The 18,270-nt window shown below is 30.4% G+C and overlaps 1 protein-coding gene across 1 annotated transcript; it reads right to left on the bottom strand.

The window, feature by feature from the left end:
• Positions 1–16,196: 16,196 nt before the first annotated feature.
• On the bottom strand, positions 16,197–17,993 carry LOC123206620 (calmodulin-7). The gene is made up of 2 exons (XM_044623799.1): positions 17,802–17,993; positions 16,197–16,916 (listed from the first exon to the last, which is right to left on the bottom strand). The coding sequence occupies exons 1-2, from the start codon at positions 17,875–17,877 to the stop codon at positions 16,543–16,545; spliced, it is 450 nt and encodes a 149-aa protein (XP_044479734.1). The 5' UTR covers positions 17,878–17,993; the 3' UTR covers positions 16,197–16,542.
• Between the last annotated feature and the right edge of the window lie 277 nt (positions 17,994–18,270).

The following is an 18,270-nucleotide window of genomic DNA, read 5'->3' as shown; positions in this document are numbered from 1 at the left end:
GCAAGACAATATGCCCAAATATGTTGTTGGAGAAATGATGAATTTCATATAACCAGTCTTTTACATATGCTGAAAATAAAATTTTAGAATACATGATACAAAACATCAACCAACATTTAAAAGAATTTCTAGGTCCATCCTAAAGTTTAACATCTTTAGAAATTATGAACTCATGAAATTAAAAATTATAAGAGAACTAAATAATTATAATGGTGTTATATCCAAGGTTTTAAGAATTAGACCAGAACATAAACCATTTTAAGTACTGGTTCTAATCGAACCAGTCGATCTAACCGAATTTTTAATTTTGTGTAAAAACCTAAAAAAATTACATCTAATTACATGTTCTTTACACATTAAATTTTAATCTATGCATAATTTTCAATTAAAACCCTGCAAAACATGTGTTGAAATACTATTACAAATTAATTAAGTAACATAATCATTACAACACAAATCAAAACAAACATCAAACCTACTATATTAAACAAAATACATGAATAGATTGAACAAAATATAAATCATGCACTGTTTTACATATCATTAAACGTCAATTTGACAATATATGCATTTAACAAAACATAACACCAACCAATATAACCATTGTTGAACAAATAATATTCAATCCAACATTTAACAAAATATATCAAATTCAAACATTCAACAAAACATAATTGGTTTAACATAAATTTTAATAAATGAGTAATAGCTCATTCTTCAATATCAGTAATGGTAAAAGATCCTATCATCTAATACAAAATCGCATGTAAATAATTATACAATAGAATTTTATAATTTAAAAAAAGAACTGAGACATAAAAAACATATAAATTTAATTTATACCAAGTCGTGTGAATTTGCATGTTTCAATAGCAAGTTAATGTGAAAAACTCCTCTCACAATCACGAAATATTTTACTATCTTCCAATAACTTTGAATTACTAACATTAAATATAGATGCTTTACTCTCAATACCTCTGGTTTTAAGTAAAAAGATTCACAGTCATACTAAAAGTTCGAATTCAAGTAATACGCAATTATATGAATATCTCGATACAATGTCCTATCCCATCTCAATTTGATTATTTGAGTGCAAGGCTTGTATGATTTCTTTTTATTCTTGAACAACTTCTTTATCCTCATTCTAGCTTTGTACATTCCATCACAGACAAATCCTAACGCAAACCTGTCATCTCAATCCACAATACAAAACAAATGCATCATGGAGCCATAACTTTTACAATTATACCCATTTCATTCCAAAATTTATTATTTAGAATTATGGATCTGGAATCAATTAAAAAATTTGTTAATGACCATCGCTCGCAAGTCATGCTTATGTTCAAAAAAGTTTTTCAGTGTGATGAAAGTTGTAGCACATCAGGTTGCACTCGATCACATAAAATTTGTCCATCCTTCCCCCTTCCTCAACCAAGCTATCAATAATATAATATTATAAATAAGCTTTGTCACAAGAGATGCACTTTTAGAGATTCTAACAATGTGATCCATTTCACCAATATTTCTTAAGATCAAATTGATACAACATGTTGCACAAGGCGATCAAGTAATATTTTGATATTTTTCAAACGATAATCTTGTAGCAGTTTTATAATTAGCTCAATTATCAACCACAAAATGTACAATGCTTTTAGGCCTAACACATTAAATAATTTCCTCAAACAATGTGTCCGCCCCCTTTATAACAACATATGCATCCATTGATTTGATAAAACAAATTCCTTTCGAATACTACACTAGAAAATTTATCAATGACCTATTTGAAATGTCTGTCCAACCATTAGTCATAAGTGTATAACTAATATCTTCCCAAATTTTTTTTGAAACTATCAACAAGTAATTGAACTTCCTTTTTGCATCATTTAACAAATTCACCTATGATTCATAATATATCGGTTACTTATATTCAAAACTAATTGCAATTATGACATCTAACATAAGTTGGAAATAAATGGAATTTAATGCATTAAGAGGGATGTAAACATCATATAAAAACCTAACAACAGTTATGTTGACTTTCATTTGGCTTCTTTCCAATCAAAATACACCTTATTAAGGGTTGGACCCACTAACACCAACCCCAACTGGTCTTTTTCTTTTTGAATAATTTACATGTCTACTTTGTTTTCTAGAAGACCCAATATTACCTTCACTCATGTTCATTGGAGGAAACAACTCTTTACATTCTTCACTTATAATATCACCCTCAAATTGAGGTACACTAATACCATAAGAAGTTGCATGCCTACGAAAATCTTGTGTTTTTTTTATTTTTCACTATAATTTCATCTAATACCTTTATCATTTGATATCTAACATCATAAGAAACTTTAGTGCAGGGACCAACATCCTCTTTTTTCCTAGTCAAATGTTGTTCCATTCTATATATACCACCTCCTCTAGTTGCCTTATCACAATATAAATAATTTAACATCTTCCTTCTATTTTCATCTATACTCTTATAAATATGTATCAAAACAATATCACCTTTCACTTGAGATGGTGTTGAGGAAGTTATCCAAGAGGACCCATAATTAATTTGACCAGCGCTAGTCCTAGATGATAATATAGTTCTATTTTATCTATCTATTGTACAAAAAATATACAATAACAAATAATCATAAAAATAGTGTATTAGTTAAATATATATAAATATATATATATAAATATATATAAATATATATAAATATATAAATATATATATATATATATATATATTAAATATTATGAGTATGTAAGTAGGGATATTAATTAAAATCGATAAAATTTTTTTCGCGTAAACTTTTTTAGGCAAACGTACAACCATTTTACTTTTATAAGCAAATTTACTTTTAATTCCAAAAATACCCTCCCCGACTTATTACCTGATTTTCAACAATTTATGTGTGCATATCACAGTGTATGGGTGCGTACAGAGTGCATGAGTGTGTGCAAGATGCGTAGGGTGAATACATGGTGCGTAGGATAAGTACAGGATACGTGGGTGCGTGCAAAGTGCGAGAGTGCGTAACAAATATAAATATATATATATAAGACAGAGTGCGCACACCCTCGCACTCTCGCACTCTATTATATATATAAATATATTAAATATTATAATATAATATAATATTTAAAAAATATAATTAATATATATATAATAATATAATATATATTTAAAAATTATTATTATTATTATATTATATTAAATATTATAATATATAATAATAATAATTTTTAAATATATATTATATTATTATATATATTTATTACATTTTTTAAATATTATATATATATATATATATATATGAGGGTGCGTGCGCATCCTACACGCACTCACGCACCCCGCACGCACTCACACACTCTGCACGTACTCACGCACCCGGTATGCACCCACACACCCTGCACGCACTCACGTACTCTGCATGCACTCACGCATCCCGCATACACTCACGCACCCCGTACGCACTCTGTACTCATTCTACGCACCCTATACTCACCATATGTACTTTGCACGCACCCACACACTTTACACGCACCCTGTACGCACACATACACTGTGATACGCATACGTAAGTTAATGAAAATCACATAATAAGTCGAAGAGGGTATTTTTGAAATTAAAAGTAAATTTGCTTATAAAAGTAAAGTCGTTGTACGTTTGCCTAAAAAGGTTTACGCGAAAATTTTTTTACCGATTTTAATTAATATTTCATGTAAATATTATATAAGTTTACAAGGTAAATAATTATGCACATATCCCGAACAATACTATTGAATAGAATATTACATGCACATGCAATATTATTAAATATTAAAATGAAACTACCAAGCACAAGCTTTTTTAAACGTATTGAAACTATAAATAATATTGCTTGGGAAGTTGAGAAAATCATGATTGGAAGTTGGGAAAACCATGCTGCAATATATTATATACTGGATTATAAAGTTTAAACTTTAAACTGTCAACTTTAATTGAGAACGTCAAACTAATATCTTATATAATAATATTATAATATATTATATAATAGTTAAAAGTTTAAATTACAAACTGTAAATAATATATTATATAATAATATTGCTTGGGAGGTTGGGAAAACCATGCTTCCCAAGAATTGTGATTTTGCAAAATTTAAAAAACGAGAGTCAACTAATGAGTTTGGAGAGAGACTTAACCATAGTAGTAGACTTGATGAAGAAGTGCCAATATTTGCGATAAACTTTTGGTAGAAAGAGCCGAATTTGAAGAAGCAAACTTGGGTTGAACAACACAAACACAGAGATTATTTCATATTTGGTGTATATGTCATATCATGAATTTAATAGCTTAAGATGATTTAAGTTTAGCAAAAAATCAAATAGTAAAAATTAGACATGTCATTGTTTACATTTCATCATTTCTGTTATACTTATTAGTATATTATCAAATGCGTAAACAAATAAAGTTAAACAAAAAAAATTAAAAAAGCTGATGTTAGAACTAAGTAAAATTCAACATATCACATGTTAAAAGCATGTAAAGTGTATAAAATACCTATAATACGATTTTCAATACATAACTTAAAGAGTTTGAGAGCATTTTTTTTTTTTTGACTAAATAAGATTGGGATAGTGTCAATGCTTCAATGAACATGTTAGATTCCCTAAAAACAGCCACCGAACAATGCTTATATGTGTTGTTGCTTCACATGTTTAATTTTATATAACATGAGATATATTAGTGATTTTTTAAAGAATATATGTATTACAATATTTTTCAAGAAATTTCTAGACAAATGGAGGAAAACTTTTTAAAATATTGGAAAAAGATACCTTTACCATTTGCTACAACTACCATTTTAGATCCTAGGGCCAAATTATTAGAAATGCAAAATTGTTTAAATACTATGAATGAAAATTTGTTACAACAAGGCATTAATAAATAAAAGATATTTAAGATTTTTTATTTGAAATACATAATATTTATTAACATAAATATCGAAGGACGTTACATATACTCTCAAACTAGAGGTAAGTTTAAGTAGTTCATCTAAACGTAAGTCATGTATATGGTCTATCTTACACAAAGGTAAGCAAAAAGTAGGTCAAAGTTCAAATTATAATGAATTTTATAATTATATTAATATTAATTATTTTCCTAAAATTTTGAATTGATATGGTGACACATTCAATGTTTTAGCATGGTGGAAAACACATCAAACCGTTATCATGTTCTTTCGGCCATGACACGTACTCTACTAATGCCTCTAGTGTCTACTATAGCATCGAAATCAATTTTTAGTACATGTATATGCATGTTGGATGATAGACAATTAAACTTTCACCCTAACATGGTTGAGACGATCATGTGTATGAAAGATTAGGTGATAGTTGAATTCAAATTACAAAATCATGTAGCAAATGATATATTTGAAGAATTTAAGAATTTGGACATTAAAGATGATTATAAGATATATAAATCGAACTTATATTTGTGTATTATGTAAATAAATTGATTTGTATTATCTTTGAATTTTTTTTATCATTTAACCACGATATTTTTTTGCCATAAGTGATGGATTATTAATAAAATTTTTAAGATATTGTCTTAGGCTTTAGTAATTTGAAAATGGATTTTATTTAATTTTATATAAAAATTAGTGGATTGACTTGATAAAGGGTCATAGGCCACCCTTTTAAGGGCTCGACATGACATGGTCCCCTTAAAGTGCAGGCTATGTTGCAGGCTTTCAATAGTTTGCAGGTTGGCTAAGCCCGCAAGGCTCACTATAGTGGGGACCTTGACCTAACATGACTTATAGACATGATAGTTCATGCTAGAGTTGACCCAACCAACCTTGACACAACCCATTGTCATGTCTAGTTGTACCTTAACAAATAATTAAGCACTCGAAGTAGACACACTCAAAATAAAAAAAAAATCTAATTGTGTGTAAGATAATTAAAGAAAGGATAATGTTGGTGTAATAATAATAAAGATCTAGTGGTTTAAGGACTAAGAAAAAAATTAAAGTAATGTTCTATACTAGAGTACAAAATATAATTTTAGTTAGTATCTGATATGGAGTAATGTTATGTGTACTAAATTTTCAGTATTAAAATGAATACCAAGAAAATATGTCATTATATAATTGAGTGTTATTTTATCTTTAATTTAAAATTATTCAATCACATAATAACATATCATTTTGGTATCTAAATTGGTACTCAAAATTAGATGCACGTAGTTTTATTGTTTTAACATGATGATGTGTAGATCAAGGGTCTAAAGTGTATATATATATATTATTAATACAAACTAGAATTAAACCATTAAATATGGAAAGTATGAATACTGTAATTTTAATATTTTTAAAAGATACTAGATTTAATAACTTTAAAGATTCATTTTTAGGAACTATTGAATCCAGTTTGTCCAATAGACCAATGAATTTCAATTGTTACCCAAATTATATAGTCTACTTAGACAATCAAAATATATTAAATGTTCTAACATTAAATATCGAAAGATTTAATATGACATTAAATCAGGATCAATACCCATAACATGTATTTATAGAGTCCAATACAAAGTAATGCAATTTGTCTTTGTATCCAGAGCTATTGGACATGATCCAAAATGACACACAATTTTATTCCAAGTAGATTTAGAATCAATATATCCCCAGTTTAAAGGAGTATCCTTAATTGCAGATCCATTCAAGGTAAAGGAAGATTTAGACAAAATTACTAGAAATAACATAAAAGAATATTATACAACAAAATAATTATAATTCACAATAGAACACCAATTAAACAGAATTGAAGATGATGTTAATCAACCAATCACTAATGTTATAAATGACAAATCAAAACCTTTAAAAATCAAAACTCATAAACTTATATTTACCCCACATGAGATTCCAAAAACTTTCTGAAAAGACTTGTCAAACAAAGACTAATTAATCCAAGAAATAAACAGAAAACTTAACCAGTTAGAATTAGGAATTTCAAGCCCAAATTTAATTGCCCTTGACATTCCTCAGTCTGTCATATCCAAAATAGTTGGCTTTATAGAACAAACAAATTCTTCAGAAGATATTTTGGATAACTAATCAATCTCATCTGAAGACAATTCTCTACAAATAAACAAAATGAATCGGAAAAAATCCCCAAAAAATGTATTACCCAAGAGCTTCAACACCAGATTTGTATTAGAAGAATCAACATTAATTCAACAGAAAAAAAAAATACAATGCTAATTCAACTTATGAATGAAATATAAATAGAATGTTTGATTACAATATTACAACAAATGACAATGGTAACCAATGCTTATGGAACAAAACTTAATTCATCGGATGAGACAGTAGCCCATTTGTTAATTGTTGGGTTCATTGACTCCTTAAAAACTTAGTAAGACAACCATCTCAAAGAGGAACAACAAAATCTAATCCTAAATGCTATAAAAGTAGATGACAGTGGAATGCCAATGTTAGATGATGAAGAAAAAACAATCTAAGATGTAGTAAATACTTTGATATTCACAATCACTTATTATTTTATAGGAGATCCTAGAAATATTAAAAATAAAAGTCAAGCAACATTAATGAACTTAAAATAAAAAAGTCTACATGATAAATGGTACAAAAAAAAACATTTTTTATTAGAGTAATGCAAATACCCGATAGTGACAAAATATATTGGAAAGTCAAATTTTTAACAGGACTACTAAACATTTTAAGAGAAAAGGTTAGAGAAAAACTTAGAAAACAATATAATGGAGTAATTCCTTATGATGATCTAACATACGGACAATTACATAGGTTTGTACAAAAGGTTGAAATGAAAATATGCAAGGATGAAGAGTTAGCTTACCAAAGATAAAAGGAAAGAAAACAGTTAGGTAAGGAATTAGGAACATTTTGTGAACAATTTGATTCTCAATATAAAAACCCATACCTTGAAAAAACATAGAAGAAATAAAAAATCCAAAGATTGTAATGGCCAATGTAGTAAAACAAAATCATGCCCTGAAAGAAAATTTACAAAAAATAGAAGAAAATTTACGCTTAAAAACATAATAAAAAAAGAATAAAAACCTATTGCAAAACCATATAAATAATACACATGTTGAAGATGTGGAAAACAAGGCCATGCCTCCAAATATTGTAGATTAAGTAAAAAGATTAAAGAATTAGAATTAGAAGAAAAATTTTTAACCAAAGTATAAATCTTAATGGTAGAATCCTTAGGCAGTAAATCCTCTAAAAAGGAAATATCAGTTCAAGTATCCAAATTGATGAAATAGAAGGCTCGAGTGAGAATGGAATAAATGTGTTAACAAAATATCAAGAATTTTTATTAGAAGTTAAACAAAACTGAAGATCCTAACCTTCGGAAAGAATATCTAGAAAATTAAAATTAACGATTGACAAACCTGAAAACAACTAGAAATCCATTAAACTTATAGTTTCAAAGATATTCTTGATAAAGTTGAAAAACATGACAAAAGGAAACCAACATTGGAAGATTACTCACAAATAATTGATTCATTAAGAAAAGGAAAAGAGAAAGTAGAAGAATTTGAGTTTCAACCAGAAGAAGAAGAAACCCAAGAAGATTTTCTAAACATATTGACAGTAATATCATATAAAAAATGGCATGTAAGAGTAAAAATTATAATAAATGATGAATTTATTTTAGACACAATTGCTCTATTTGATATAGGAGCAAATTTAATCAAAGAAGGTTATATCCATCTAGCTATACTAGAAGCAAAAACAAAAGAGATAAGACAAAAGCAAAAAAATCTTTGAAAAAAATAAAACAATTTTCATGCAAAATAAATGAAACATGATCCTTGTTAAAATTACGAAGGATAAAAAATCTCATGAAGATCATCAAGTTTCAAAAGTAAAAGATATGTTTTTCGCTTATGCTTCTAGAAAGTAAGGTAAATAAAACATGTTTTTACTACTGCAAGATGACAAATGCCTCCCTCTACAAAGCTGAAGTCGCATTATTCCTACAAATTTACCATATAAGACAAATAGTAAAAAAGTTTACTGCAAAGATACTCAAATTTCCTACAAAGCTGAAAGATTTCTCTACAAAGCTAAACATTTTCTCCAACGCCGCAAGATTCCTTATAAAGTTGAAAATTTGTACAATAATTCCTGCAAAGATTTCAAGGCTTGTGATTATTATTCTTTCTCAATAGTTAAAAAATTGTTGTATAAATGAAGTGATGTTATCGAAAAAGAACCAAGTCTTTTGTAATACCTTTTCTTTGATATCAATAAAATTTTCTCAAATTTTTCTTATCCAAATTTTGAAGACTTTTGAATTAGCAAGTAGTAAGTATCCAAATTTAATTTTCAAATTTTGTTGATTACTTTAAATATCTCAATTACATTGCATTGCATAAATCTATTTCAAAATTAATTTCAAAGTTGTTCATTTTCATACGTACGTACATACATATATATGTGTGTATACACATCTCAAATTTTTTTCATCCAAAATTTGAAGACTTTTGAATTAGCAAGTATCCAAATTTTCAAATTTTGTTGATTACTTTCAATATCTCAATTACATTGTATGGCATAAATCTATTTCAAAATTAATTTCAAAGTTGTTCATTTTCGTATATAAATACATATATATATATACATATTATAATATAAAAAATAGATTAAATAAAAAAATATGAAAACATAGAACCATATAAAATTGTTTGGCCATAGTGCTGATCGTTATGTCTCCCAATCGTTGGAATTTGGGTTCAATTGTAGCAAATACAAAATTTTTTAATTTCTTTATAATATCAAAAACAAATTATATAGAAACAACAAAATTATATATACCTATTTTGGGTATACAAATATGTACACACTTATATATGTCATTATACGATTAAATGATTTTAAATTAAAGATAAAGTAATATTTAATTATGTAATAATACATATAAATGTGTACGTAATTATATATTTAAAATGAACACATATAATATTGTTTAAATAGAAAATGTATTTAAAAAATAGAATGGCAATTTGGGTCCTAGCCATTAAAATAAAATTTTAAAGTTATGTTGAAGTTAGTAGAACCCTTTTGGATCACGGTTGAATTGGTAGTTGAAGTGCAATTTGACACAATTCGCTCAGTTCAATCACAATCTAATCCTGAAAGGCTTTTAAATATTAACCTGTACATTAGCCATTGGTCTTGGTCGAACAAGCTTAATTAATTGGTCTGAATTGGGTTTCATAACCATGTTTGGTAGAACTTCAGAAAATCATATATAGATTTTTAGGGGGAAAAAAAAGGAAGGGGGGAGAAGGGGTACATGTTCCCACCCTATTGTGGCTACGCTTATGGTATTGAGTAGGGACAGACCCACATATGGGCTAAGAGTGCATTAGACTCCCTGGATAAATTCATTCATTAGACCTCTGAATTTTAAGCCTTTTTTATAGGGTTTTCAGGACAAACTTTCATTGTTATTGGCCCTCAAATTTTGTTAAATATTGTTAACTGGATAAAATTTAATTATTTTGTTAAAGATAATTATTTTAAATCCAAACAATAAGAAATTTATTTCTCCTTACGATACTCTATATTGCTTAAACGCCTCTTTGAAATTATTGTCAATGGTTGTTATATAACTTTGTTCCACATTATATAAGTGTATTTTACCAATTCTTGCTTCTTCTTTTTATATAATCGGAGATTCCATCTGTATTTATTAAATAAGTAAATTTAAAACATAATGATTAGATTCATAACTATTATACTAAATAAGTCAGGATTTTATAAATATAACAGAAACTTGAACCTAGATTTTTACTTTGAAAATTTTAATATTTAATTAGTTTTATTAACTTTTATGATTGCAATTCTGACCTCTACAACTTGATTTCTTTCTTTTAACTCCTTAATCTTGGCCTCCACGACAAGTGGGGAAGCCTTTTTTACAAGATTTTCCTTTGGGATCGTTATCCTGTAGGTGCTCAAATGCTTGATTATAAGGGAAAGACAATTGGGCAAATGTCTATGTACTGAAAAAGCCGAAGTTAGGAAGAATCACCGAAAAAAGGTAAAAATATATTACATAACAGGCCATTGTTATGGTCAACTTCAACTGCTTCGTAGGCTTCAATCCATGACAAGAGTCTCACTAGTTCTTTACCGACCTCATTAAAAATGGAAATGACCACTTGACTCCCAGTGGTAATTCCCTTGCCAAGGTCCTCTTTTGGATCAAAACAATCGAGGTAGATGCCTTTACACAGCTAGAAGGAGGCTCTAGACGAGGTCTTTTTGCAACCTCTGTCACTTTTTCTTTTTAGGCCAAAAGACTTATTCCCACTCATGGTATAATGAAATTCCAAATTCATATCCTCCTATTTTTTAAAACTTAAACATCTACTCATCACAAAAAATATGTAAAAATTTTATCAATAATATTAAAAAAATTTGTAATTTTATCGCATTTTCCTCCTCAATTTTGAAAAACTAAGAACTTCATTCATATCTAAATATTTTCAATTTTGAAAAGTGACTATTCTCCTTCCCCTCCCCTCCCACACCTAGGTTTTTCTTTTCTCCCCTCTTCGACCATCACTTCGTCACCTGTGACTTCCTCTTCTCACCCTCACCATTAGAATCATTTAGACAATTGTCGTGGGAGATTGTCCAACTAAGAAAAGAAGTCTCTTCGTCGCACAAGCTTCCAAGGCAACTAATCGAACAATTCTGATGGTGAAGGTGGAAGAGGAAGTTGCTAGTGATGGAGTGGTGGCTGGAGACGGGAGAAGCAAAAAATCTAAGTGTGGAGAGGGAAATAGTCACTTTTCAAAACTGAAATTGTTTAAATAGGAGTAAAGTTAATTTTTAAAACCCAGAGAAAGAAATGAGATAAAATTATAATTTTTTTAATATTATTAGTAAAATAACAATTTTACCCTTGACTTTTATAAAAAAATTTAACAAAAAATAGGTGATGAGTGGATGTTTAGGTTTTTAAAAATTAGAAAGTATGAGTTTAAGATTTCACTATACATTGGGTGGGAATAAGTCTCTTGGCTTTCTTTTTCTTATGATTCAATGGACATTTTTACCCTGCCTATGAGATCAAAGGGAAAGGAACTTCATCAAGTGAAAGGTTGGGCAAAGAGGTCAATGACGATGGTGAAAGATCTGAAATAAAATTGTTTCATGAGTAGAAGATTGATAAAATTAGAAAGGTAAATAGAAAGCCGTGTAAGTACTATTAGTATATTTTATTGGGTTTAAGTCTACTCATGATATCAACCTGAGCCAAATTTATTAAACTGCCAAAGGCAGTTGAGAGAGGATTAGAATATAGATGGACTTATATAATATGTCCAAAAATTGCCTTTCTATGGTGAACGCACATAAAGAATTGCCTTTTCTTCTCCTGCCATGCCAACACAAAACACAGAAAATCAGTCTCCCATATATGTAAAGTGGCAGTACAAAAGCAAATGGCGTTGTAGAAATGACTCACGTCAGGTCGTCGGAGTGCATTCAATTCAACTACGTGAACAGAACACGAATCCGGGTATGCTTTACTGTTTTAACATAATTTCAGAATTTACGAGATGGCATAATATTTTTCCTACGTGTTTCATCAAATCGATTGAGGAAGAAGGTGAAGTAAGACCTGTAGCTTGTAGTTTACTATCAATAATGAGATTCTCCAAATTGCGATGTTCTTCAGATAAATCATAAAATTTCTTAATTTATTCTTGTAATATGGATAGACTTGGCCTCAGACATGCAACTGCAAGAACTATTTAAAAGAACAAGACACTGTAGTAAGTTAAAAGCAAAATAAATAGATTAAATTCTACCTGGTTTTTGGAATTTCCCTCGTTGAAAAAGAAGAAAAAGTATTTGATCTTCCATTCACCCATATTGTCTTTCACATGGGTAAATCCTTTGAACTCCTTTGAAAGGTGCTTCGACAAAAAGTAAAATGAAAAAGCTTTAGAATTCTCCTTCATTGTGTTCAAGTTCGCAAGTTCCTTCTCTCTAGGTTGACCCCCAAAACATGGTACACAATGTAAAACCCAAGGATACATTGATATCCATGCGAAGACAATTGGAAGGGAGAAAGTACTAACAAGTCAATAACCTCATAGACAAAAAGGGTGAAAAGGCAACATCATCCCACATTTTAAAACAATGTCTGATAAAGCAGCCCATCATTCGAGCGGGTCACTATAGGAACATTCTACTAGTTCATGACATTTTAAAACAATGTCTGATAAAGCAAGCCACAATCCTAATCATCTTGACTAAAAGTTTTATCACCGGCTATTCGCATTCCTAAAATTGAAGGGTACTTGTTAGGGCTGGACTCGAGCCGAGCCAACTGGCTCGGATTAGCTTGGTATATATTTTTTTTAAATTTTTTATACAAAACGACGTCGTTTTGATCCATATATATATACAAAACGGTATCATTTTGATATGAAAAATGAGCCGAACCGAACCGTAACTGAGCCGAGCCCGAGCCGAGCCGAGTTCTGCTTGAGTCGAGCTCGAGCCGAACTTGAGCCGGCCATTAAAAAACCGAGCCGAGCCCGAGCTCGGCTCGGCTCGAATCCAGCCCTAGTACTTGTTATGTGATCAAAAATTTTGTTTGAGGTTAACTCTTTGAAAATAATTTTAATAGATAATTTGGTAACCAACAATATTCAACAACCAATGACATGTGAAGAGTGATTTTGTGTTGAATCATAAAAGTTACATTAAAACAATTAATAACACAACTTATATGATAACATATCAATTTTAAAAGATTATAGACCTCTTCTCCTAGAATTCAACAACAAACCAATGAAAGTATTTATTTTTTTCTATGTTTTGGAAATCACTACCTTATCATTATTCTTAATTATTGTATTAGTTCAAATGTATTATTCTTAGTTATTGTATTAATTCAAATTTATTTTTCGCCCTTTAAAGAGGGGATAACTAGTGGAAAAGGGGGATGATTCTCTTATAATTTCTTTTTTTACACATATTAATAGCAACACCATAAGTATAAACTCATACAGACTTTGTTGGCCGAACCCTATAAAAGCCACTTCTATGTAACCATTCTCAAAGCTCAACTTTCAATATTCTTGCACTCAAATTTCATTGATTTGATGATATACTTGTTGGACTTCTAATTGGTGGATTATAAAATTACTATAATTTTCTATTGACCTAATTTGGAAATTTCACTATAAAAGTTTAATTTTAATCATCATTAAACAAAATTTTATGAATGTTATGAAAACTTGGAATACTTAAATGGCCAAACGACTATTTCCCACCCAAGGTAAGCTGCAATCTCAAGTTTCCACCTTTTAACTATGGAAACACCAAACACTCACCCATGACCGGTTAAATTTAACAAAATCCTAACGGTGATAAATTTAATCTCATTTTCCCCCTAAAAGTTTAAAAACTAACATTTTTTCTCTAAGTTAAGTTTGAAAAGATCACATTTTCCCCCCTAGGGTTTATTTCCAAACCCTTTCACTTTCTCTGGCACCATCGTCGGCCGTCTTCCCCTCCCGACGATTTCTCTTCCACCGATGGCCCCCCTCAACTCCACCCCAACCCATCCGACGCAGAGAGACATCGTCTGGGAAGAGAAATCGTCTTCCCAGATGAAGACGACTTGTCTTCCCAAAGGACGACGAGTCTTCTCGTCTTCGTCTGGGAAGACGATCATCTTCCTAGACGATGACGACTAGGAAGACGAAGAACTTCGTTTTCCCCGACGAAGTTCTTCGTCTTCCACTGCTTCTCCAACGCCGATCGGGCATCCAAATGGGATGAAAAAGATCGCCAGAAAGAGAGGATGCTTCGGGAGGGAGAGGACGTCGGCAATGGAGCCGGAGATGTCGCCGGAGATTTCAAAACGAAACTTTAAGGTGAAACTGCAATTTTTTAAAATTTAGGCTGGAGAAAAATTTTAGTTTTTAAAGTTTAAGGGGGCAAAAGTAGCTTCTATTTTAGTTTATTTTTAATATTATAGAGAAAATGACGATTTTACCTTTACCACCATTAGAGTTTTGTTAAATTTAATCGACTATAAGTGGGTGTTTGATATTTCCATAGTTAAATGGTAGAAACTTGAGATTGCAGTATACCTTAGGTGGGAAATAGCAGTTTGGCCTACTTAAATCTTGAAAACAGTATAATCATTAATTTATAAGCTTTGGAATGATTGTTCCTTGCATTTGACTAACAAATTCTAAGATCACACCACTTGATATTTCATTGAATTTATTATAAATAGTAATTTGTATACTAGATATTCAAGCTCCTTATTTAGTTTGAGTTCAACATGTTTTCTTTATTTATTCCATTTATTGATTTCTGTAGATTTGGCTAAGTAGACTTTTCTTTCTTCTTTTTTTTTGTCTAAAGAAAAAAAATAATATTCCTACCCGGAAAGAAAAAAGAAAATTTGAAATTTTGAATTCAAGAACGTCGACAATTAATTAGAGAGTGATGTCCGGACGATTAGGCCGGTCTGTTTGTGATTTAAAAAAGAAAAGGGAACTTGAATCTTAAAAGAGTATTTTAACTTCAGCTGAATACCAGGCCCCTAAAACTAACTTATTTTTCAAAAACTAATAAATAGGAAAATAGAAATGAAAAGAACCCAATTGAAAATGAAGAATCGTTGACAGTAATTAAAAGAAATAGTAAATATAAACCAAACACTTAAAACCATACGAATGAAACTGACCAAAGCATTTAAGGGTTTAACAAAAAGCAAAAAGAGTAGGAGCAAACCGTGAATAATAAAACCATAGCACATATATGAACAAAAATATATCAAGGTCAGCAAAGCCTACTGCAACCTGCCTGCCAACTCAAAAATATTTTCATGGCAAAACATATCAACTAAAACCTCTTTAAGAGGAATTATAACAAGTTGGATTGTGTCACTAAACGAATAACACGCCAACCTACGGTACTAAACGCATTGGCATTTAAATGCTTTACTAAAATCAACTGAAAAAACATGTGATCATTGACTCAAATAACTATGTGAAGCTAATAATTTTGTCAATCTATAAGCAGCATTGTGTATGAATCAGCTAAACAAAGCATCCAATTCAACCACCTATAACAATGCATTCATACAAACAAGAAAAATAGTAGAGGCCTAAGAAATCAACAAAATTACTAACCCATAATCAAAATAATGAATTCTCCCAATTGTTTTACGCTCATAATACCAAAAAAACAGAGAAAGGGTAAAAATAAACAACCAGCATAGAAGATAGACACTAAGAGACCAAACTACTGGACAAGAAAATGTGAAGACAAGCTGCTCAATACTAGATAAGAGTGCCACAAAACAATGCAGACATAAAAACAAGCAACCAACCAACCAAAGCTAATATCACCAAATGAAGATGTCCTACTGAGAAATAGAAATCTCATCAACTTATGTGCCCTGAACTCCTTTTTTTTGTCGTTTGAGTTATTTTGAGATTTAGTTATGGCTGAGAGATCCTCACTTGGCCATCATGACTTTAACAAACTCCTCATAGTTGATCTGACCATCACCATCCACATCAGCTTCACGAATCATCTCATCAACTTCCTCATCAGTCAGCTTCTCACCAAGATTTGTCATCACATGGCGGAGCTCAGCAGCAGAGATGAACCCATTCTGATCCTTGTCGAAAACCCGGAAAGCCTCTTTCAGCTCCTCCTCAGAATCTGTGTCCTTCATCTTACGGGCCATCAAGTTGAGGAACTCAGGGAAATCAATGGTCCCGTTTCCATCAGCATCAACTTCGTTGATCATGTCCTGCAGTTCAGCCTCAGTTGGATTCTGCCCAAGAGATCTCATTACAGTTCCAAGCTCCTTAGTAGTGATACAACCTGTACACAAAATAATAAATAAATTACAACCAAATATCTATGAGAACATTTTTAGACATAACGTTAACAAGAATCCACCAAAAAATAAAAAATAAAAAGATCCATACAGAGAGATATTTACTTAGCTAACTATAACTATTTATTAATTTGTTATTCTCACCCGTATTCATAAACCTGATTCTATGTTTCTTAATCAATAAAATTCACAATCATACCTGACAACAAAATCATCAAAAGGAAATTGTCAAATACTGGATAAAGGGCCATCATCAACATCAAATGATAAATGGCCAACAACACTCAGAACACAGCATTAACATTTGCAAGAGAAAAATAAAAATACAGAATTCCCAAATCTTATAATGATTGTAAAGTAATTATTCCCAAAGACCAAAACAATATTCGAAGCCAGCATCCAAACCAACTTAAATGTAATAAGGCAATTTTGCAAAAATTATTGCAATGCCGAACCAAAACAAACATAAAATACAGACACTCTACGAAGCATATATCTCTACAGGCAACAAACACTACACAACTTAAAAGCTCAAAATGAGATTAGTTCCCACAAGCTTTAGCAGTATCCCCAAAAATCAAAATGACTCACGCATTCACACAATTCAGCATATTAAAAAAAATTCTATTTAAACAAACAATGCAAAGATTGTGTAGTAAATTTCATTTCACTTCCTAGATGGAATAAGAAATATAATTTCAATCACTAAACGAATAAAATCTGATCAAACAATCGAAACATGTAAAAATAAAAACAAGTCAAAAATTTAAAAGCAGATCAGATATAAAAGAAAACCCTAGATCCAAGAAATGGGTAAATAACTAAGATAAAATCGAAATGGAGGAGATCTGAGAGAAGGGGTAAGATACCATCGCCATCCTTGTCAAAGAGGCTGAAGGCTTCCTTGAATTCGGAGATCTGATCATCGGTGAGCTGATCGGCCATTTTCTAAAAGAAAGAAAGGGCGATTTGTTTTTGGTTTGCTCGAGTTTGTCGTAATTAGTTACGGTGAAAAATGAAAGAGATATTGGGGGATTTTATATATTGCAAATAAAGGGGGAAGAGTGGAGGTGGACCTTCGCCATTTCAGCATCTGGTTCTCACTCCTTTACCCTCTTTTTTACTATTTTCCCTCTTCTAGACTTTCTTTTGATATCTATTGCAAAAATTAAAAATTAAAAATTAAAAAAAAAAAAAAAAAAAACAGAGGTTACAATTGATAGGCCGCTTTATTATCAAAAAGTGAATAATGTGTATATAAAAATGAGAGAAGGGGTGGGGGTATTTATAATGCTTTTGTCACCGCCCACCGCCCGGACATTAGTATCCGTGAAATAA

Source organism: Mangifera indica, unplaced genomic scaffold, assembly GCF_011075055.1.
Source record: "Mangifera indica cultivar Alphonso unplaced genomic scaffold, CATAS_Mindica_2.1 Un_0043, whole genome shotgun sequence".
In the NCBI taxonomy this organism is placed as follows: domain Eukaryota; kingdom Viridiplantae; phylum Streptophyta; class Magnoliopsida; order Sapindales; family Anacardiaceae; genus Mangifera; species Mangifera indica.
The sequence above is the reverse complement of the archived record's forward strand: the minus strand, read 5'-3'. Positions and strand labels throughout refer to the sequence as shown.